We start from the raw sequence: 23,113 nt of genomic DNA, 5'->3' as shown, positions 1-23,113 counted from the left end.
ATTTTTCATTCCAAAGCCAAACTGAAAACAAAAGGATTGAAAAGTAAATGACATTTAAGAGGTCAAAACAGACTGACATACCGTCAAACTCATTGCACTTCAATATACACAGACAGACAGACAGGAGTCTCACAGACAGACATACAGGAGTCCCACAGACAGACATACAGGAGTCCCACAGACAGACATACAGGAGTCCCACAGACAGACATACAGGAGTCCCACAGACAGACATACAGGAGTCCCACAGACAGACATACAGGAGTCTCACTTGTCTTTACATGGTGGTCCTCACGACCAGCAGACAGACAGGAATCCCACCGTGGCAGTCATCCTCTGGTCCTCATGACCAGCAGACAGACAGGAATCCCACCGTGGCAGTCATCCTCTGGTCCTCATGACCAGCAGACAGACAGGAATCCCACCGTGGCAGTCATCTCCTGGTCCTCATGACCAGCAGACAGACAGGAATCCCACCGTGGCAGTCATCCTCTGGTCCTCATGACCAGCAGACAGACAGGAATCCCACCATGGCAGTCATCCTCTGGTCCTCATGACCAGCAGACAGACAGGAATCCCACCATGGCAGTCATCCTCTGGTCCTCACGACCAGCAGACAGACAGGAATCCCACCATGGCAGTCATCCTCTGGTCCTCATGACCAGCAGACAGGAATCCCACCATGGCAGTCATCCTCTGGTCCTCATGACCAGCAGACAGACAGGAATCCCACCGTGGCAGTCATCCTCTGGTCCTCATGACCAGCAGACAGACAGGAGTCCCACCGTGGCAGTCATCCTCTGGTCCTCATGACCAGCAGACAGACAGGAATCCCACCGTGGCAGTCATCCTCTGGTCCTCATGACCAGCAGACAGACAGGAATCCCACCATGGCAGTCATCCTCTGGTCCTCATGACCAGCAGACAGACAGGAATCCCACCATGGCAGTCATCCTCTGGTCCTCATGACCAGCAGACAGACAGGAATCCCACCGTGGCAGTCATCCTCTGGTCCTCAGGAACAGCAAAGTTCTGTTTGAAGTCATCTGTCTGCATGTCATGTCCGTCACAGACGTGGATGTCCCAGTATATGATTAAAGTAAACCATAAAAACAGGAGTATAAACAGGGCCTAATATGTACTGTTAGGGTCCACCTGCCATTGTGGCAAGGTAGATGGGAGAAGAAAAAAAATCTACCAGCCACTCAGATTTTTTTTTACCAGCCAAAATAGTTTTGCCATAATTACAAAAGAAAAACAGATGACCATGCTTTGTAATGTTTCTAAAACAAGAAATGTGTTAGTAAGAAGTACATTTCATATCATTTTTTGTCTTTTAAATCAAAAATATCTGAGACAAAATGTCCAGCTGCACCTTTAAGGGCGGGAGGTTACCGTAGTAACGGGGCCACTCGAGTTCTGTCACGTGTGTCTGTGTGACATTCGGGATCTGATTATGGCGTCTCTTCACTATCAGTTATAAGCAGCGGACTCAAACTAAAGTTGAAAAACAACCGAGCTTGTGAACAAAACAATTTAAAATAGCCAAGAAACACGGAGGACAAAGTCTCACTTTGTTGACTTTCAAGTAAATTAGACTAACTTTCATGCCCGTGCGCAGCGCCTACAAAAATGTATCTATCAGCACTTCACTCAGTGAGCTCAGCTCCCCTGCCAGGCAGTGTTGCTGCGCGACGTTGGATATAGGATTTATTTGCGCAATTAGCAGCGATGGTAGAAAATAGCAGAAATACTTTGAAAACAGCTACCGCAGTATTTTTCTAACATGTGCATGCATACTTGACTTTTGACTTTTTATTCGCGAATGTAACGCTGGCACTGTCGAGCCCTGCAAACTGACCACCCGCCAACGTGGCTGGTGAAATACCTTCTTACCCGCCAATACCTAAATCTACCCGCATTGTGTGCGCCGATTATAAAAATCTAAAAAGACCTGACCCATCACCAACCACTGTCTCTATAGCTTCCTGAACAGGCCGAGCGTCACACAATGGTGTTCTTCTCACTCTGTGGTGTAATGTGATTGGTGCAAACGAGCCCCGAGGGCTGGGTTGGGAGGATAAGTCAGAGTTCAAACCCAGAGGCTGGAGTGATGTTGGGTTGCTGAACTGGTTGGTTTACCCTCAATAGGTACATCCCAAAGATGGAGAGCGAGGGTTGAGGCGTGCTCTGTGTATGTACTGATGGCACAGACGTGGCAGTCAGGGGACAGAGAGAGAGAGATGTTGTGAGGGAGTCCCAGACCCAGTCCCTCCCTTGGTCATTGGTAGTTCTTGATGGAGGCCTGTAGGGGTGGGCTGTGGTTCTGAGCCTGTGCTCGGTGTCCATAATGAGGGTTGTGAGGGGACAGGACAATCCCTAGTTAGGGGACAGGACAATCCCTAGTTAGGGGACAGGACAAATTGGACAATCCCTAGTTAGGGGACAGGACAATCCCTCGGGGTTGTCGTCGGTAGTTGTTGATTATGGACAGAGGCGGACAGTGACACTCAGCGCGTGTTGTGAGTGAAGGGCACAGGGCAGCCCGTTTGGTAGTTCTTGAGGCAGACCGTGGATCTGAGGCATGTTCAATGTCGTCGTGCTCAGGGGCCCGGGGTCATTGGTAGAGAAGGTAGTTCTTGAGAGAGGCCGGCAGGGGCAGACCATGGATGTCACTCAGTCGTTCTCTGCCCAGAGCTACCCTCACAGAGCACCGACACAGCTCCAGCAGAGGGAGAGGCTCAGCTGGAGAGAAAGAGAGATTTAGAGTGCAGCAATATAGACTTTCACATTTAGTTTAACTTCAATATCAGCGAGAGCATGACACACCCCCCACCCACCCCACCCATCCAATCATAACTGTCCTGTTGTACAACAACAACTTGTTTTGATGAACATTTTACTACCGTGATTACGTCATGCTTATTTGTATTAGTGTACAAGGAGTGAATTGCTCCCGTACAACAACATGTTTTGAAAAACATGTATTTTCTCATTAGAAACCACGTTACCCAGAGAGGAGAAGAAGAGTGGACGAGGAGTCATGAGGGTGAGTCAGTCCAGTCCATTGGGAGTCATTTCCCACTAGTCACAGGCATCGTGTTTTGTTTTTGTCCACAGAGGTTTGTTTCACCCTTCAAAGCCACAATGCTTTCTTTTCTAAACTAGAGATGGAATCTAGGAGCCAGAGTTTTTCATGGTCAAATCACATGGCAAGGAAAAACTCCTGGGCCTTGTGAATACTCTTGAAATGAATGCTTCATTCCACGCTTCTGACAATGCAATGGAAAGCTTGTTACAGTACACCATTCTACGTATGTCAGATCAGTGATTACTTAAAAGACCATTCTCGTGACTCCTTGCTTCCCAACCCGAGAGGTAGCAGTCAAATCCTAAGATTTTACATTTTAGTCATTTAGCAGACGCTCTTATCCAGAGCGACTTACCGTTAGTGAGTGCAGTATTTTTGTTAATTTATTTTTCTCCATACTGGCCCCCCGTGGGAATCGAACCCACAACCCTGGCGTTGCAAGCGCCATGCTCTACCAACTGAGCTACACGGGACTAAGATGGTAGAAGAGAAAAATATGCGATCAACAGGATTGTCTCTGGGGCATCGGTCAGAGAGATAAAGTTATGTTATCACGATGCCAGTGGCACCTTATCAGGTAGTGCCCAACTGGCTTGGATAATAGTTAGGATCAATGGCTGTTAGCCTGGTCCCAGATCTGTTTAGGTTGTCTTGTTGAATTGCAGTTTGAGAAAAAAAACTGCACAAACAGATCTGGGACCACGCTAGCCTAACGGTGTAGTCTGTAAGCCTCTAACCTGATCTGTGAAGTTTCTGTTAACTCCTATGGTCATAGTCACAGCCAGCAAGACAAAATGGGCGAAAATGATCCTAGAAATAAGCAAGACAGCACCAACAGATCTGGGACCACGCTAGCCTAACGGTGTAGTCTGTAAGCCTCTAACCTGATCTGTGAAGTTTCTGTTAACTCCTATGGTCATAGTCACAGCCAGCAAGACAAAATGGGCGAAAATGATCCTAGAAATAAGCAAGACAGCACCAACAGATCTGGGACCAGGCTAGCCTAATTGTAGTCTGTTCTAGCCTGATCCAAGATCTGTTTGTGTTGCCTTGCCAACACCTATACATTAACAGTAACCATAGGAATTGGAAAGAGCACAAACTGATCTGGAACCAGGCAAGAAAGCCTAGATGCTCCGGTGTAACCTTGGTGTGCAGTAATGTGTTTTAAATGGGCCCAACCGTTGAATGGACTGTTACAGTTATGCTCAAGTGTCATTCTGGACACAGCCCAAATTTGTGTCTATGATTTAGTTATGAATCACGTCAGTCTGTACAACCACAACCCAATGTCTAGACAGACAGACAGAGCTGCTAAAGCTCCCTAGGAGGAAGCATTAGCGGGATGGCTAGGATCACGGGCAGTAGCCCTTACGTTGTCAAACGTTACAGATATTTTTTTTTTGTCATGAATAGAGCCAACATTATTCCTGATCATAAATGCCACGTCAGAGAGGCATGTTTGTTCTACACAGCATATTTCTATCTGAACATTCCAGAATGTTGTGTCCTGCTGAAAGCGCCCAACAGCTGGCCGTGAGACATGGCTCTAGTAGACTCCTATAGCGTTTAGAAAGTCTAAAACTGTGTCTCATGTAGGCCTGCACGATTAATCAAAATTCAGATCGAAATTGTGATATTGGCACGTGCAATATCCATATCGCAAGAGGCTGCGATTTTCTCCTTTCTTTGACACTCCGTTAATACGACAAAAACTAGCCTACGCCACCTCCTCCAGTGAGATGTGATAGACTCTTTTTAGATGTGCTAGACTCACTTTCTACATGCACAGGAGGATGCTGACCAATCACAAGGGGGCTCTCTAACTCTGCATGGCATGCTGGCCAATCACGCCTCAGCCACCAATGTTAAAAAGGCATTGATTGCTGATGCGTTTTCAAGGGTAACACCCTATGAAAAAACATCTCGTAGACACATAGAAATCACTGAGGCTATCGCCTATCACATAGCCAAAAGACATGGTTCCTATTTATTTATTGAATTGCATTGTTGGTTAAGGGCTTGCAAGTAAGCGTTTCACTGTTGTATTCGGGCGCATGTGACAAATAAAATAGGATTTGATTTACAGTCAGCAAAGACAGCTTCAAGAACACGATAAACAAGCTGGACAGGAGATACAAGATTCCATCTCGCACATATTTAAAAAAAAAATAAAATAGGTCCTTAATTCATAAATCGCAATATCTGGCCAAAGAACATTGTAATTAGATATTTTGTCCAAACCGTGCAGCCCTAGTCTCAGAGCAAAGACAAAAGCCAACCCTGAACCCCTTAGATAATATATATATATACACTTACGATCGAGTCCATTGATGTAGCGGATTCGTATTTCACAGTGCCCCCACACAGCACTGACGACAGGATACAGCTTCCTCCCCTTGAGCCCTCTGAAAGCCACCCCCAGGTACTGTCCGTCCACTATATAGCTCAGAGTCCCCTCGTCCATGTCCAACACTACCAGGAACGAGTCGGGGACTAGAAACGTCTCATCCGGCTCCAGGAATGCAGGGTATGCCTTACTGGGCTGGTTCTTCCCATCGTGGTGGAGTTTATTCCGTCCCAGGTCCCAGCCCCAGGACTCGTGGTTATTACCCACCAGGGCTGTGTATCCTACAGAATGAAGTGGCGCGTCTCCTGTCGCCACGCCAACAACGGCGTGCGTTCCCCGCTGCCTCATGGCCCAGCTGATCTCCCAGACGTGGAGCCCCCGGGTGTAGCCGATACAGGCCCGGATGGCGTCCGTGCTCTGAGCCACGGGGTGCCGGTGGAAGACCAGTTTGTTGTCGTCCTTGACGAAGATGTTGAGGGATCGGTCGTTGTTGTTCCAGGAGTGCTGCATCTGGACCTCCTGTCCAGCAGGGGGCATGTCCAGCAGCAGGTCCATCCTGGACGGCTTGGCGTGGTCCAAAGCTGCCAACTCCAGCTTCAGAGGCCTGAACGCCGGGTCCCTCATGTCAATAGTCTTTATGCCTCCAGGGACGCTCTGCCCCATGCTCGTCTGGGAAGATAGAACACACAGAGAGCCTGAGTCCACCTGCTCCTCCCCCCTCCTCAAAACAAAGAAAAAAAAGAGGGGAGCAAATCAAAATCAGTCGATTGTCAGTTTCCCCCTCCTCTCCTCCTCCACAGCCAATCAGGAGGCTGGATCGGTGGCCCTGCTACTGGTTGCCGGTTAACAGAGTCAGGCCAGCTGCTGGTTCAATCCCACCTGAGAAGAGATAGGAGGAAGGGAAGATGGAAGAACGTTAATTACACTACAGTTCATTGGCTTCCTATTTCCCAATCACTATAATATGGGCCTGTGTGGCTCAGTTGGTAACAGCCTGGAGCTAGTAACAGGGTTTATACTATAAATGCATGCACATAATGTACTATAAGTCGCTTCGGATAAAAAATAAATAACATCTGCTAAGTGGCAAAATATTCTATTACTTATATGACATTAGATAATATACATTTCAGATAAATACATGTGGCACCATAACATTCAGTTCAGTGGGATAATGGCCGGAAAATATTTACCATGCCCTCCAACAGGACCAAGATGGTTTACCATGCCCTCCAACAGGACCAAGATGGTTTACCATGCCCTCCAACAGGACCAAGATGGTTTACCATGCCCTCCAACAGGACCAAGATGGTTTACCATGCCCTCCAACAGGACCAAGATGGTACACCGACTACTTTCACGTCATGTAGCTGACACACAAGTCATAGTACACATTCGCATTTCATAACTGCTTCAGTGCCTTAACCCACATCTGCTGGCTGATCAATGGACTATGGCTGGTTGATATACATGCTAGCCTTGTTAAAACCTGACTGAATGACAAACTGTGCTTATGTTTGATCTTATCTTGATTATTGTCCAGTCATGTGGTCAAGTGCTGCAAAGAAAGATCTAGTTAAGCTGCAGCTGGCCCAGAACAGAGCGGCACGTCTTGCTCGTCATTGTAATCAGAGGGCTGATATCAATACTATGCGTGCCAGCCCCTCTTGGCTAAGAGTTGAGGAAAGACTGACTGCATCACTTCTAGTTTTTTTTATAAGAAACATTGTGTTGCACACAGCACTGACACACACACACACTTCCCAAAAGACATGCCACCAGGGGTCTTTTCACAGTGCCCAGGTCCAGAACAAATTCAAGGAAATGCACAGTATTATACAGAGCCATGGTTGCATGGAACTTCCTTCCATCTCGTATAGCACAAGTGAACAGCAAAGCTGGTTTCAAAAAAACAAACAAAGCAACAGTGCCTCTTCCCCATGTGACCTACTTGTTGTGTGTAACTGATAGATACACACGCACACCACACGTTAATGTATGTAAATTGTAAAGTACAGTGCATTCGGAAAGTTCAGACCCCCTTCAACTTTTCCACATTTTGTTACGTTACAGCCTTATTCTAAAATGGATGAAATAAAAATGTCCTCAATCTGCACACAATTTCCCATAATGACAAAACAGGTTTAGATATTTGTGCACATTTATTAAAAAATAAACTGATGCTTCACTATGAGACTCGAAATTGAGATCAGGTGCATCCTGTTTCCATTGATCATCCTTGAGATGTTTCTACAACTTGATTGGAGTCTACCTGTGGTAAATCCAATTGATTGGACATTATTTGGAAAGGCACACACGTCTATCTAAAAAGGTTCCACAGAGCAAAAACCAAGCCATGAGGTCCGAGACAGGATTGTGTCAAGACACAGATCTGGGAATGGGTACCAAAAAATGTCTGCAGCATTGAAGGTCCTCAAGAACAGTGGCCACCAAAACTCTTCCTAGAGCTGGCCGCCCTGCCAAACTGAGCAATCGGGGAAAAGGGCCTTGGTTAGGGAGATGACCAAGAACCTGATGGTCATTCTGACTGAGTAACTCTGTGGAGATGGGAGAACTTTCCAGAAGGACAACCATCTCTGCAGCACTCCACCAAATCAGGCCTTTATGGTAGAGTGGCCAGATGGAAGCCACTCCTCAGTAAAAAGGCACATGACAGCCCGCTTGGGCCAAAAGGCACCTAAAGACTCTCAGACCATGAGAAACAAGATTCTCTGGTCTGATGAAACCATGATGAAACTCTTTGGCCTGAATGCCAAGCATCACGTCTGGAGGAAACCAGGCACCGCTCATCACCTGGCCAATACCATTTTCAGCGGCAGGGGCTGGGAGACTAGTCATGATCAAGGGAAAGATGAACGGAGCAAAGTACAGAGAGATCCTTGATGAAAACCTCAAGAGCGCTCAGGACCTCAGACTGGGGTGAAGGTCCAACAGGACAACAACCCTAAGCACACAGGCAAGACAATGCAGGAGTGGCTTCGGGACAGGTCTCTGAATGTCCTTGAGTGGCCCAGCCAGAGCCCAGACTTGAACCTGATCAAACATCTCTGGAGAGACCTGAAAATAGCTGTGCAGCGACACTCCCCATCCATCCTGACAGAGCTTGAGAGGATCTGCAGAGAAGAATGTGAGAAACTCCCCAAATACAGGTGTGCCAAGCTTGTAGCGTCATACCCAAGAAGAATTGAGGTTGTAATCGATGCAAAAAGGTGCTTTAAAAAAGGTACTGAGTAAAGTGTCTGAATACTTAAGTAAATATTTCAGTTTATATTTTTTAAAACTTGTTTTTGCTTTGTCATTATGGGGTATTGTGTGTAGATTGATGAGGGGGAAAAAACTATTTAATCCATTTTAGAATTAGGCTTTATCGTAACAAAATGTGGAAAAGGTGAAGGGGTCTGAATATTTTCCGAATGCAACATTCTACAAAACGACGTCGGAGGCAGCTTACGGTAAAGAAATTCACATTCAATTCTCTGGCAACAGCTCTGGTGGACATTCCTTTAGTCAGCATGCCAATTGCACGCTCCCTCAAAACTTGAGACATCTGTGGCATTGTGTTATGTAATGATCATGCTGTTTAATCAGCTTCTTGATATGCCACACCTGTCTGGGGGATGGATTATCCTGGCAAAGGAGAAATGCTCACTAACAGGGATGTAAACAAATTTGTGCTCAATTTGAGAGAAATAAGCTTTTTGTGAGTATGGAAAATCTGTGATCTTTTATTTCAGCTCATAAAAACACTTTACATGTTGCTTTTATATTTCTGTTCAGTGCATGTTATTGTCCTGCTGAAAGGTGAATTCATCTCCCACTGTGTTGGAAAGCAGACAACCTGGTTTTCCTGTAGGACTTTCCCTGTGCTTAGCTCCATTCAGTTTCTTTTTTATCCTGAAAAACTCCCCAGTCCTTAACGATTACAAGCATACCCATAATACGATGCAGCCACCTCTATGCTTACAAAAATATGGAGAGTGGTACTCAGTAATGTGTTGTATTTACCCCAAACATAACACTTTGTATTCAGGACAAAAAGTCAATTGCTTTGCCACATTTTTTGCAGTATTACTTTATGGCTTTGTTGCAAACAGGATGCATGTTTTGGAATATATTTTTTTTTATATGTACAGGCTTCCTTCTTTTCACTCTGTCAATTAGGTTAGTATTGTCGAGTAACTACAATATTGTTGATCCATCCTCAGTTTTCCCCTATCACAGCCAAAGTCACCATTGGCCTCATGGTGAAATCCCTGAGCGGTTTCCTTCCTCTCCGGCAACAGAGTTAGGATGGACGCCTGTATTTTTCAAGTGACTGGGTGTATTGATACACCATCCGAAGTGTAATTAATAACGTCACCATGCTCAAAAGGGATATTCAATGTCTGCTTTTTCTATTTATTTGTACCCATCTACCAATAGTTGCCCTTCTTTGCGAGGCATTGGAACGCCTTACTGTTTTTTTGTCATTTAATCGGTGTTTGAAATTCACTGCTCGACTGAGGGACCTTACATATAATTGTATGTGTGGGGTACAGAGATGAGGTAGTCATTCAAAAATCATGTTAAACAACATTAGTGCACACAGAGTTAGTCTACGCAACTCATTATGTGACTTAAGCAAATATATATATACTCCTGAACTTATTTAGGCTTGCCATAACAAAGGGGTTGAATACTTATTGACAGTTTAGACTTTTAGTTCATAATGAGTAAGATTGTGTGGACAGATCCTAGATCACCACTCCTACTCTGAGAATCTTTGTGGATACGGGCCGTGATGTCATCAACTCATGTGACACTGTCCACGGAACAGATTTGATTAAATCATGTCTTCAGAATATTTGAAAAATTCCATGAAATAATTCCAAGAAATGCTTGAAGAAAAGGTTGAGGGCAACGTCATAGCTTATTGCCGAAAGAAATGCCCCTCCTGGAAAGGCATAGTAAGCCTAACGAACTCAATGATGGTGCATAAAAATACCATTTTGAGCTCACCGGTCCAAAGAGAATTGATTAGATGAACTCGATTTAAAATGTTTTTCCCGATTTAAAATGTTTTTCCAGCTAAATTTAGGTCCTTAAATTATCAGAAATGACTCACAAAAACAACTGACAGCCTTCAAGACGTAGACAACTAGGGAAGACTGGGTGTGTTAACCAACTAATATTTGTGGTTTCACATACAGCAAGTGGGGAAAACACAAACAGCATTATTTGCAACTGCGAGGCCCTGCTAGTGTAAACAGACAGACAGAGGGCAAGACAGCTGCTAGGTCCTAGATTTCCATCTCTGCAGTAAACTTCAGTGTTCAGACAAACTAAAATATGGCCACAATTTCCAAAAATAGGAAATAAAAAAAAGGAGGGCAGAAAGCTCGAAGTCAGGGCTAGCCGTCACAGTTGTCTGGTCGGGGCTAGCCGTCACAGTTGTCTGGTCGGGGCTAGCCGTCACAGTTGTCTGGTCGGGGCTAGCCGTCACAGTTGTCTGGTCGGGGCTAGCCGTCACAGTTGTCTGGTCGGGGCTAGCCGTCACAGTTGTCTGGTCGGGGCTAGCCGTCACAGTTGTCTGGTCGGGGCTAGCCGTCACAGTTGTCTGGTCGGGGCTAGCCGTCACAGTTGTCTGGTCGGGGCTAGCCGTCACAGTTGTCTGGTCGGGGCTAGCCGTCACAGTTGTCTGGTCGGGGCTAGCCGTCACAGTTGTCTGGTCGGGGCTAGCCGTCACAGTTGTCTGGTCGGGGCTAGCCGTCACAGTTGTCTGGTCGGGCTAGCCGTCACAGTTGTCTGGTCGGGGCTAGCCGTCACAGTTGTCTGGTCGGGGCTAGCCGTCACAGTTGTCTGGTCGGGGCTAGCCGTCACAGTTGTCTGGTCGGGGCTAGCCGTTTAGTATTATACAGTTGTCCGGTCTGGGGATAACAGGAAAAGCAATCATAAAACTTAAAAATATAAAAACATGCTGTTACTGTCTGTTGTTTTCAAGGGCTACACTGTGACCGACTACTGGACAGCGCTAAAGACTACTGACCTTGCACCAAGTCCTAGGTGAAAGCCTGATGCATTGCACTTCTTCTGAGAAATTCAACCATACAATTGTGACTAGATCGACACCATGTTCAGATACAGGTAACTTACATAAGCCCTTACTTTTTAAAATCAATGAATGGGATGACTTCTTGACTGACTCAAATGCAGTAATCATATGCAATAACAGGTTGCATAGCTTGGATCACTATGCACACACAACTGCCAACTCAATCAATATATTTTCAATCAATGCTTTTTTGTTTGTTGCTGTGAGTTCAGAATGTCTCATAGGAAGCCCCATGAACACAATGATGCTCTCTACTGGGACACCTGAGATGTGTCATTTCCTATCAGCAGGTTTGATTGAATCTATTTCTGTCCATGTTGCTAGGAGGTCATGCACGCAGCCAGGGAACGACAGGCACACAGCCAGGGAACGACAGGCACACAGCCAGGGAACGACAGGCACACAGCCAGGGAACGACAGGCACACAGCCAGGGAACGACAGGCACACAGCCGGGGAACGACAGGCACACAGCCAGGGAACTATAGACATACAGGGAACTGTGCTATCATCATACAGCCAGGGAACTATAGACATACAGGGAACTGTCATCATCATACAGCCAGGGAACTACAGACATACAGGGAACTGTGCTATCATCATACAGCCAGGGAACTACAGACATACAGGGAACTGTGCTATCATCATACAGCCAGGGAACTACAGACATACAGGGAACTGTGCTATCATCATACAGCCAGGGAACTATAGACATACAGGGAACTGTGTCATCATACAGCCAGGGAACTACAGACATACAGGGAACTGTGCCATCATACAGCCAGGGAACTGTGCCATCATACAGCCAGGGAACTACAGACATACAGGGAACTGTCATCATCATACAGCCAGGGAACTACAGACATACAGGGAACTGTCATCATCATACAGCCAGGGAACTATAGACATACAGGGAACTGTGTCATCATCATACAGCCAGGGAACTACAGACATACAGGGAACTGTCATCATCATACAGCCAGGGAACTACAGACATACAGGGAACTGTCATCATCATACAGCCAGGGAACTACAGACATACAGGGAACTGTGTCATCATCATACAGCCAGGGAACTACAGACATACAGGGAACTGTCATCATACAGCCAGGGAACTATAGACATACAGGGAACTGTGCTATCATCATACAGCCAGGGAACTACAGACATACAGGGAACTGTGCTATCATCATACAGCCAGGGAACTATAGACATACAGGGAACTGTGCTATCATCATACAGCCAGGGAACTACAGACATACAGGGAACTGTGCTATCATCATACAGCCAGGGAACTATAGACATACAGGGAACTGTGCCATCATACAGCCAGGGAACTATAGACATACAGGGAACTGTGCTATCATCATACAGCCAGGGAACTACAGACATACAGGGAACTGTGCCATCATACAGCCAGGGAACTACAGACATACAGGGAACTGTGCTATCATACAGCCAGGGAACTATAGACATACAGGGAACTGTGCTATCATCATACAGCCAGGGAATTACAGACATACAGGGAACTGTCATCATCATACAGCCAGGGAACTATAGACATACAGGGAACTGTGCTATCATCATACAGCCAGGGAACTACAGACATACAGGGAACTGTCATCATCATACAGCCAGGGAACTATAGACTTACAGGGAACTTAAATAAAGGTTAAATAAAAAAGACATACAGGGAACTGTGCTATCATCATACAGCCAGGGAACTGTGCCATCATACAGCCAGGGAACTATAGACATACAGGGAACTGTGCCATCATACAGCCAGGGAACTATAGACATACAGGGAACTGTGCCATCATACAGCCAGGGAACTATAGACATACAGGGAACTGTGTCATCATCATACAGCCAGGGAACTATAGACATACAGGGAACTGTGCTATCATCATACAGCCAGGGAACTATAGACATACAGGAAACTGTGCTATCATCATACAGCCAGGGAACTATAGACATACAGGGAACTGTCATCATCATACAGCCAGGGAACTATAGACATACAGGGAACTGTCATCATCATACAGCCAGGGAACTATAGACATACAGGGAACTGTGCTATCATCATACAGCCAGGGAACTATAGACATACAGGGAACTGTGCTATCATCATACAGCCAGGGAACTATAGACATACAGGGAACTGTGCTATCATCATACAGCCAGGGAACTATAGACATACAGGGAACTGTGCTATCATCATACAGCCAGGGAACTATAGACATACAGGGAACTGTGCTATCATCATACAGCCAGGGAACTATAGACATACAGGGAACTGTCATCATCATACAGCCAGGGAACTATAGACATACAGGGAACTGTCATCATCATACAGCCAGGGAACTATAGACATACAGGGAACTGTGCTATCATCATACAGCCAGGGAACTATAGACATACAGGGAACTGTGCTATCATCATACAGCCGGGGAACTACAGACATACAGGGAACTGTGCTATCATCATACAGCCAGGGAACTATAGACATACAGGGAACTGTGCTATCATCATACAGCCGGGGAACTATAGACATACAGGGAACTGTGCTATCATCATACAGCCAGGGAACTACAGACATACAGGGAACTGTCATCATCATACAGCCAGGGAACTATAGACATACAGGGAACTGTGCTATCATCATACAGCCAGGGAACTATAGACATACAGGGAACTGTGCTATCATCATACAGCCAGGGAACTATAGACATACAGGGAACTGTGCTATCATCATACAGCCGGGGAACTATAGACATACAGGGAACTGTGCTATCATCATACAGCCAGGGAACTATAGACATACAGGGGACTGTGCTATCATCATACAGCCAGGGAACTATAGACATACAGGGAACTGTCATCATCATACAGCCAGGGAACTACAGACATACAGGGAACTGTCATCATCATACAGCCAGGGAACTACAGACATACAGGGAACTGTCATCATCATACAGCCGGGGAACTACAGACATACAGGGAACTGTGCTATCATCATACAGCCAGGGAACTACAGACATCCAATCCAAAGTTAAATCTAGAATCGGCTTCCTATTTCGCAACAAAGCCTCCTTCACTCATGCTGCCAAACATGCCCTTGTAAAACTGACTATCCTACCGATCCTTGACTTCGGCGATGTCATTTACAAAATAGCCTCCAACAGTCTACTCAGCAAATTGGATGTAGTCTATCACAGTGCCATCCGTTTTGTCACCAAAGCCCATACACTACCCAACACTGTGACCTGTACGCTCTTGTTGGCTGGTCCTCACTACATATTCGTCGTCAAACCCACTGGCTCCAGGCCATCTATAAATCACTGCTAGGCAAATCCCCGCCTTATCTTAGCTCATTGGTCACCATAGCAGCACCCACACGTAGTCTGCGCTCCAGCAGGTATATCTCACGGGTCATCCCCAAAGCCAACACCTCCTTTGGCCGCCATTCCTTCCAGTTCTCTGCTGCCAATGACTGGAACGAATTGCAAAAATCTCTGAAGCTGGAGACTCTTATCTCCCTCACTAACTTTAAGCATCAGTTGTCAGAGCACCTTACCGATCACTGCACCTGTACACAGCCCATCTGAAATTAGCCCACCCAACTACCTCATCCCTATATTGTTATTTATTTTGCTCTTTTGCACCCCAGTATCTCTATTTGCACATCATCTCTTGCACATTATCATTCCAGTGTTAATACTAATTGTAATTATTTTGCACTATGGCCTATTTATTGCCTTACCTCCATAACTTGCTACATTTGCACACACTGTATATATATTTTCTGTTGTATTTTTTGACTTTGTTTTTTTACCCCATATGTAACTCTGTGTTGTTGTTTTTATCGCACTGCTTTGCTTTATCTTGGCCAGGTCGCAGTTGTAAATGAGAACTTGTTCTCAACTGGCTTACCTGGTTAAATAAAGGTTAAATAAAAAAGACATACAGGGAACTGTGCTATCATCATACAGCCAGGGAACTACAGACATACAGGGAACTGTGCTATCATCATACAGCCAGGGAACTATAGACATACAGGGGACTGTGCTATCATCATACAGCCAGGGAACTACAGACATACAGGGAACTGTGCTATCATCATACAGCCAGGGAACTATAGACATACAGGGAACTGTGCTATCATCATACAGCCAGGGAACTACAGACATACAGGGAACTGTGCTATCATCATACAGCCAGGGAACTATAGACATACAGGGAACTGTGCTATCATCATACAGCCAGGGAACTATAGACATACAGGGAACTGTGCTATCATCATACAGCCAGGGAACTATAGACATACAGGGAACTGTCATCATCATACAGCCAGGGAACTATAGACATACAGGGAACTGTGCTATCATCATACAGCCAGGGAACTACAGACATACAGGGAACTGTGCTATCATCATACAGCCAGGGAACTATAGACATACAGGGGACTGTGCTATCATCATACAGCCAGGGAACTACAGACATACAGGGAACTGTGCCATCATACAGCCAGGGAACTATAGACATACAGGGAACTGTGCTATCATCATACAGCCAGGGAACTACAGACATACAGGGAACTGTGCTATCATCATACAGCCAGGGAACTATAGACATACAGGGAACTGTGCTATCATCATACAGCCAGGGAACTATAGACATACAGGGAACTGTGCTATCATCATACAGCCAGGGAACTATAGACATACAGGGAACTGTGCTATCAGAAACTAAACTGTGCAAGCTACTTCTGAGAAGGGAAACGGAAGGCCAGACTAATTTAATTGAAGACGAGTTCATTGAGAAGTGTTTTGGCTCTTTTTCGAATGCAAGTAAACAACTATTTTAAAATAGGTCATGTCTCCTCAGTGATGGCCAAACAGAGGAAGTATAGCCCTGCAGTGGGTGGCCATCTCTTGTCTCAAATGGCACCCTATTCCCTACATAGTGCACTACTTTTGACCAGCGCCCTACGAGTCCTGGTCAAAAGTAGTGCACTATATAGGGAGCCATTTACGATCACAGCCTGGTTTAAACAACCGTCCCTCTCAACGCCTGTCCAGCCTTCAGGGCCTCAGGACAGGGAGTATGAAACATGTTAATTTGCACACTCTCTGTGCTGGAGATATCAAGGTGTGGCATATCAAGAAGCTGATTGAACAGCATGATCATTACACAGGTGCACCTTGTGCTGGGGACAAAAGACCACTAAAAATTTGCAGTTGTCGTCACACAACAAAATGCCACAGATGTCTCAAGTTAAGGGAGCATGCAGTTGGCATACTGACTGCAGGAATGTCCAACAGAGCTGCTGCCAGAGAATTGAATGTTAATTTCTCTACCATAAGCCGCCTCCAAAGTCGTTTTAGAGAATTTGTCCCATAGTGGCGGTGGGGTTATGGTATGGGCAGGCATAAGCTACGGACGACGAACACAATTGCATTTTATCGATGGCAATTTGAATGCACAGAGATACTGTGACGTGATCCTGAGGCCCATTGTCGTGCCATTCATCCGCCGCCATCACCTCATGTTTCAGCATGATAACACGGCCCCATGTTGCAAAGATCTGTACACAATTCCTGGAAGCTGAAAATGTCCCAGTTCTTCCATGGCCTGCATCCTCAACAGACATGTCACACATTGAGCTCTGGATCGACACGTACAACAGCTTGTTCCAGTTCCCGCCAATATCCAGCAACTTCGTACAGCCATTGAAGAGGAGTGGGACAACATTCCACAATCAACAGCCAGACCAACTCTATTCGAAGGAGATGTGTCACGCTGCATGAGGCAAATGGTGCTCAAACCAGATACTGACTGGTTCTGTGACCAACAGATGCACATCTGTATTCCCAGTCATGTAAAATCCATAGATGAGGGCCTAATTAATTTATTTCAATTGACTGATTTCCTTATGAACTGTAACTCAGAAATCTTTTTTAATTGTTGCGTTTATATTTTCGTTCAGTATAGATCATACATTTCAAATGAGGATTAGCAACAGTTGGTATGTACTACCCTACGATGGTGGTCCGCCAAGAGACTTTAAAGTAATTCCTTCATTTTTTAATTCTTAGGTTGAATAAGGAGGGGTGTTGAAAATGACCTATTTGATTGTTTATGCAATGTGTCAATGTGTTTTTACCTGTCCCTATTCATACCATCCATAAATGAATGTGAGGGGAGGTGCAAGGTGAGTGTCTTGTGTGACAATCCTGCAGCTGGGCTTGCTGGGTTTCCTGGGCTAGTAAGGAGCTGATTGAGATGTGGAGGGGACTCTAAAGGATTTAGCTAAGCCAAGTCCACATCTAGTCTCTCGGGTTGACCAGGTCCACATCTAGTCTCTCGGGTTGACCGGGTCCACATTTAGGCCCAAACACTAACTCTATATAGATGATATGGCACTTTTATGCTCCCATCTGCCCCCGGTTATAGAATCCTGGGTTTCTAAAATGAAAGAGAAGCCAACTCCAATCAGCAGGTTGAACCTGCACAGGACCCTGGTCTAGATACATGAGTGTAGAAAGCTTTATTCAATGTGGAGCCACTTGGGCTCCCGAGTGGCGCAGCGGTCTAAGGCACTGCATCTCAGCGCTTGAGGCGTCACTACAGACCCCCTGGTTCGATTCCAGGCTGTATCACAACCGGCCGTGATCGGGAGTCCCATAGGGCGGCGCACAATTGGCCCAGCGTCGTCTGGGTTTGGCCGGTGTAGGCCGTCATTGTAAATAAGAATTTGTTCTTAACTGACTTGCCAAGTTAAATAAAGGTAAAAATAAATAAAACATTTACTAAAATATGCACATTTCCACACCAGAGGTGTGTTTCCATCAGAATGACTTTGTTGCAGATAAAAGCCTGTGTGTGACGATGTACTGCACAGCAAAACACTTTTGCGCTTAAGCGTTCATGTACCAAAAGAAAAATAAACATGAGTTTAATGAGTTTCCATTGCATTTTCCAATCTATCAATAGTTGTCACAAACTGTGGCGATAAATGTCAAACTTGCCCAATCTGCATGCTCTCTAGACAACAGTTTGCTGATAAAGTGGACACTTTTAAGAGCAAGATCATTTTTATTTGTTAATTGGCAGCTAAGCACCAATCATCATGTCACTAGTATACAAATTAAGACCCTCGATTTTATTGGAAAGGAGCATCAAGCGAATCACTTGTGCACTTTCACCGCCCTGTAGCCTAAACTGTGCATGCTTTTTCAAGATGCAGTGGGAGGACCACACAACATAGCAACGCATGACTGCAAATGTACCTCAATATGGTAGTTATTCTATCAACAATTGCACAATAAATTGTTTCCACTTCAATTCGTCGCGTAATTAATTTTACCCGAAACAAATAGATGCCACTGTCGAACGAACAAATTGTCGACATTTATAAAATTGTATCGAATCTTCCTGTATCCGTCACACTTGTGATTTTTTTTGGTACCGCATGACTTCATTCGCATATATACTGGATGGAAACGTGCCCTGTTAAAAAAAAAAATCCTATTGTTTTTATTGTAACTTTCTGTAAAAAACAAAAGTACAATATGTTACCGTAAATTCCAAATAAACTTTGGTTTAACAGAACATTACCGTAAACTTTACAGTAGTGTACTGTTAAACTAAAGTTTATTTGGAAGTCATGGTAACATACTGTACTTTGTTTAGTTTTTACAGTAATTTACAGGTAATTGGCTGCCAGTAAATTCCTGTAAAAACATGTTGTTGTTTTTTACAGTGTGGTTTATGACTATGACTTAAAAGAGATTACGTTTTACAAATCGAAGTTCATTACATTCAAACACTGGAGTTATATTCTTAGCTAAGCAGTAGCCAGAATCCGACTAGATGTTCATTACATTCTGGAGTCGGAACAAGGCTATCACTATCAGTACAGCCCTGAGCCGGCGTGAGATATGGCTCGGAAAACGTACCTCAATCCAGTTGGTAGTACATACCAACTGGCAAATCGATAAGATTTAAATACTGCTAGTTTTTAAATGCTGGTAGTTTTTCGTCAGTATGTTAGGCTAGCTAATGTTATAGCAGCCCATTGGATTCGACAACACTTCCGGTAGCTACTCACCCCAACAATTTCATGGAATCCAATGGGCTGCTATAACCATTAGCTAACCTAGTATGCTGACGAAAAACTAGCAATATTTTAATTTTCTCAATTTGTCAGTTGGGATAATTAGAGTACACTGCCATCCCTGGATTGAGGTACGTTTTCCGAGCCATATAATGGTTGTCTAGTTAGTCGGATTCTGGCTAGCAAGGCAGCAGCTGAAGTCCGTCTGCTCCTGGCGAGTAGTTAACATAACTTTCACTCCAGCTGGAAGTAAACTATGACACTGGGCCACTTTTGAGTTCCATGCGCGAAAGTATCTAGCACCTACCTAGCAAGGGTGAAGGTACTTCGCAGTGACTTTGTAGCCCTAACAGAGGAAGTGTGTCAAAGATTGAGTCTCCATGACATGTGTTTTGTTGTTCACTTCTAAAAACCTTGAATGTCAATTAGCTATCTAGACAGGAAAACATAGCATAAGTAAAGCCGAAACAAAAGCTCTACACACACGAACTAAATAAAACTCACCTTTGCTTGGCAACTTCTTTTTTTTCAGCCAATAGAACCTGCTGCAGAGGGTTGGAAACGCGAGGTTTTGCGATTAAAACAAAATTCCTAAACTAAACCATTGCTGTTCGTTTTATCCTCTCCAGTCCTCGCACCTCTTTCCCATTTTAGGTTGGACATGAATTAGGTAAAATGATGGCTGCCCTAACCGGTCACGTGGTCCAATAGCGCCCAGACGCTTTGCTGGGATATGTTCATTAGGAACCAAACGGACCGAAACGGGGAGGTAACTACCTGGACAAACGCTCGCTTTCGTAGCAAAACGTTTTCTTACCGTTTGGAGGGATCAGCCAATGAAGTTGGATTTCCCACCCATTTGACTACATTAAAATGGTGGAAGCCCTCAATAGAGCCCCACAGTGGGTGTGTCATAATACCCATAAAACCTAGCAGTCAAACAGGGAAATTATTCCAGTCGTTTTTCCACCATTCATTTTTCCCATAGGGGATTTTAGAAACACTTAAAATAAGGGCTGTTTTTCTTGTAGGCTTACCCTGGCATGACGTTTTGATAACCATGTAAATCTCTCTCGGACAAAGTGACTTTTATCAATATATTTGGCTCTATTTACTCTCAGATTAAAAAATGCTAATTAGCATCAAAGTAGACATCATGCAAGACTACAAATCCCTGCAAGTCATCTCTAGCTGGCACCTTTGCTAACATGTACATTTAAAGAAATGTTGCCAATTTATTCATTACTACATTTAACTAACATTAGATAGTTATTCCAGAGATTCTTACCTTTGCCTCGATTCGGCAGTCTCGTTCAGACCATCATGGCATTTGTAGTTCTTTATGATAGCCACATTAGCAGCTAATTAGCGTTTCATTTGTTGGAGGTATATACAGGCGAATATATTGATTTATTAATTAATTAATCATTTAGCAGACGCTCTTATCCAGAGCGACTTACAGGAGCAATTAGGGTTAAGTGCCTTGCTCAAGGGCACATCGACAGATTTTTCACCTAGTCGGCTCGGGGATTAGAACCAGCGACCTTTCTTAACCACTAAGCTACCTGCCGCCCTTGTCCGAGAGAGATTTACATGGTTATCAAAACGTAATGTCAGGGTAAACCTACACGAAACACAGCCCTTATTTTAAGTGTTTCTAAAATCCCCTATGGGAAATATTTATGGTGGGAAAATTATTATAACCATTTCCCTGTTTGACCGCTAGGTTTTATTGGTATTATGACTCATAATGTGGTACTGTATGGTGCTGCCCATGTTTATACGGCCTGTTGGCCTCTATCATTCTCTTGTCCACATGTGTCAAACTCATTCCGCTGAGTGTCTGCGGGTTTCCGCCACTCCCTTGTACTTGATTGATGAGTTAAGGTCACTAATTAGTAAATAACTTCCCTCACCTGGTTGTCCAGGTCTTAATTGAAAGGAAAAACCAAAAACCCCGCAGACATTAGGCCCTCCATGGAATGGGTTTGACACTGCTCTAGTCAATGGCGCCTCCCTATTGAACAACTCACCATAGAAAGGTTCACGGGTCTCCAGGGGAGAATCTCAACTGCATACTCCTCACGTCCTCTCCCCGCTCTCCTCGCCTCCTACTCAAAACCCATTGGAGGAGAAGGTCGGAGGGGAGGGATATCTGGCTTTCTCATCCAATGCGTTTTGAGAAGGAAGTGAGCAGTGAATATGTATGCAACAGAGATACTTCCCAGAACTTCACGGCCCCAAACGTTGCAAGGAATACTGTCCGAAGATGCTCTTCCTTCTCAGGCCCCAGAGCCTGTAGGGATCGGAGTTGACATTTTAATCTGACTAAAGGAGCACATAGATTTTTGTTTCTTTGTTTTTTGTTAATTATTTGTGAACAATATGAGTGTCCCCCGTATACTACCCCGTACACTGTGTGGTGACATGCAACTTTAACATTTGCGGACTGCCATAATACCACAGAAGAAGAAGAAGAAGAAGAAGAAGAAGAAGAAGAAGAAGAAGAAGACTCCACCATAGAAATGCTTTTTATTTATGGATCTATTTATTACAGCAAGGTCCTGAGATGACTGGTCCGGATCTCACTGCAGTGACTGGGGAGTTAGTTTGGACTGTGCAGTTAACTCCCTGGGGAGTTAGTTTGGACTGTGCAGTTAACTCCCTGGGGAGTTAGTTTGGACTGTGCAGTTAACTCCCTGGGGAGTTAGTTTGGACTGTGCAGTTAACTCCCTGGGGAGTTAGTTTGGACTGTGCAGTTAACTCCCTGGGGAGTTAGTTTGAATGTGCAGTTAACTCCCTGGGGAGTTAGTTTGGACTGTGCAGTTAACTCCCTGGGGAGTTAGTTTGGACTGTGCAGTTAACTCCCTCAGAAGTTAGTTTGGACTGTGCAGTTAACTCCCTGGGGAGTTAGTTTGGAATGTGCAATTAACTCCCTCAGGAGTTAGTTTGGACTGTGCAGTTAACTCCCTCAGGAGTTAGTTTGGAATGTGCAATTAACTCCCTGGGGAGTTAGTTTGGACTGTGCAGTTAACTCCCTGGGGAGTTAGTTTGGACTGTGCAGTTAACTCCCTGGGGAGTTAGTTTGGACTGTGCAGTTAACTCCCTGGGGAGTTAGTTTGGACTGTGCAGTTAACTCCCTGGGGAGTTAGTTTGGAATGTGCAGTTAACTCCCTGGGGAGTTAGTTTGGACTGTGCAGTTAACTCCCTGGGGAGTTAGTTTGGACTGTGCAGTTAACTCCCTCAGAAGTTAGTTTGGACTGTGCAGTTAACTCCCTGGGGAGTTAGTTTGGAATGTGCAATTAACTCCCTCAGGAGTTAGTTTGGACTGTGCAGTTAACTCCCTCAGGAGTTAGTTTGGACTGTGCAGTTAACTCCCTGGGGAGTTAGTTTGGAATGTGCAGTTAACTCCCTCAGGAGTTAGTTTGGACTGTGCAGTTAAC

At 44.9% G+C, this 23,113-nt stretch overlaps 1 protein-coding gene across 1 annotated transcript; it reads right to left on the bottom strand.

Moving 5' to 3' along the window:
- Positions 1-188: 188 nt before the first annotated feature.
- Positions 189-20,340, bottom strand: spsb1 (splA/ryanodine receptor domain and SOCS box containing 1). The gene is made up of 3 exons (XM_041845340.2): positions 20,175-20,340; positions 5,411-6,320; positions 189-2,745 (listed from the first exon to the last, which is right to left on the bottom strand). Exons 2-3 carry the CDS (start codon positions 6,102-6,104, stop codon positions 2,618-2,620), a joined length of 822 nt encoding a protein of 273 aa, XP_041701274.1. The 5' UTR covers positions 6,105-6,320; positions 20,175-20,340; the 3' UTR covers positions 189-2,617.
- Positions 20,341-23,113: the final 2,773 nt, after the last annotated feature.

The sequence above is a fragment of the Coregonus clupeaformis genome, chromosome 24 (genome assembly GCF_020615455.1).
Source record: "Coregonus clupeaformis isolate EN_2021a chromosome 24, ASM2061545v1, whole genome shotgun sequence".
Classification (NCBI taxonomy): Eukaryota; Metazoa; Chordata; class Actinopteri; order Salmoniformes; family Salmonidae; genus Coregonus; species Coregonus clupeaformis.
The sequence above is the reverse complement of the archived record's forward strand: the minus strand, read 5'-3'. Positions and strand labels throughout refer to the sequence as shown.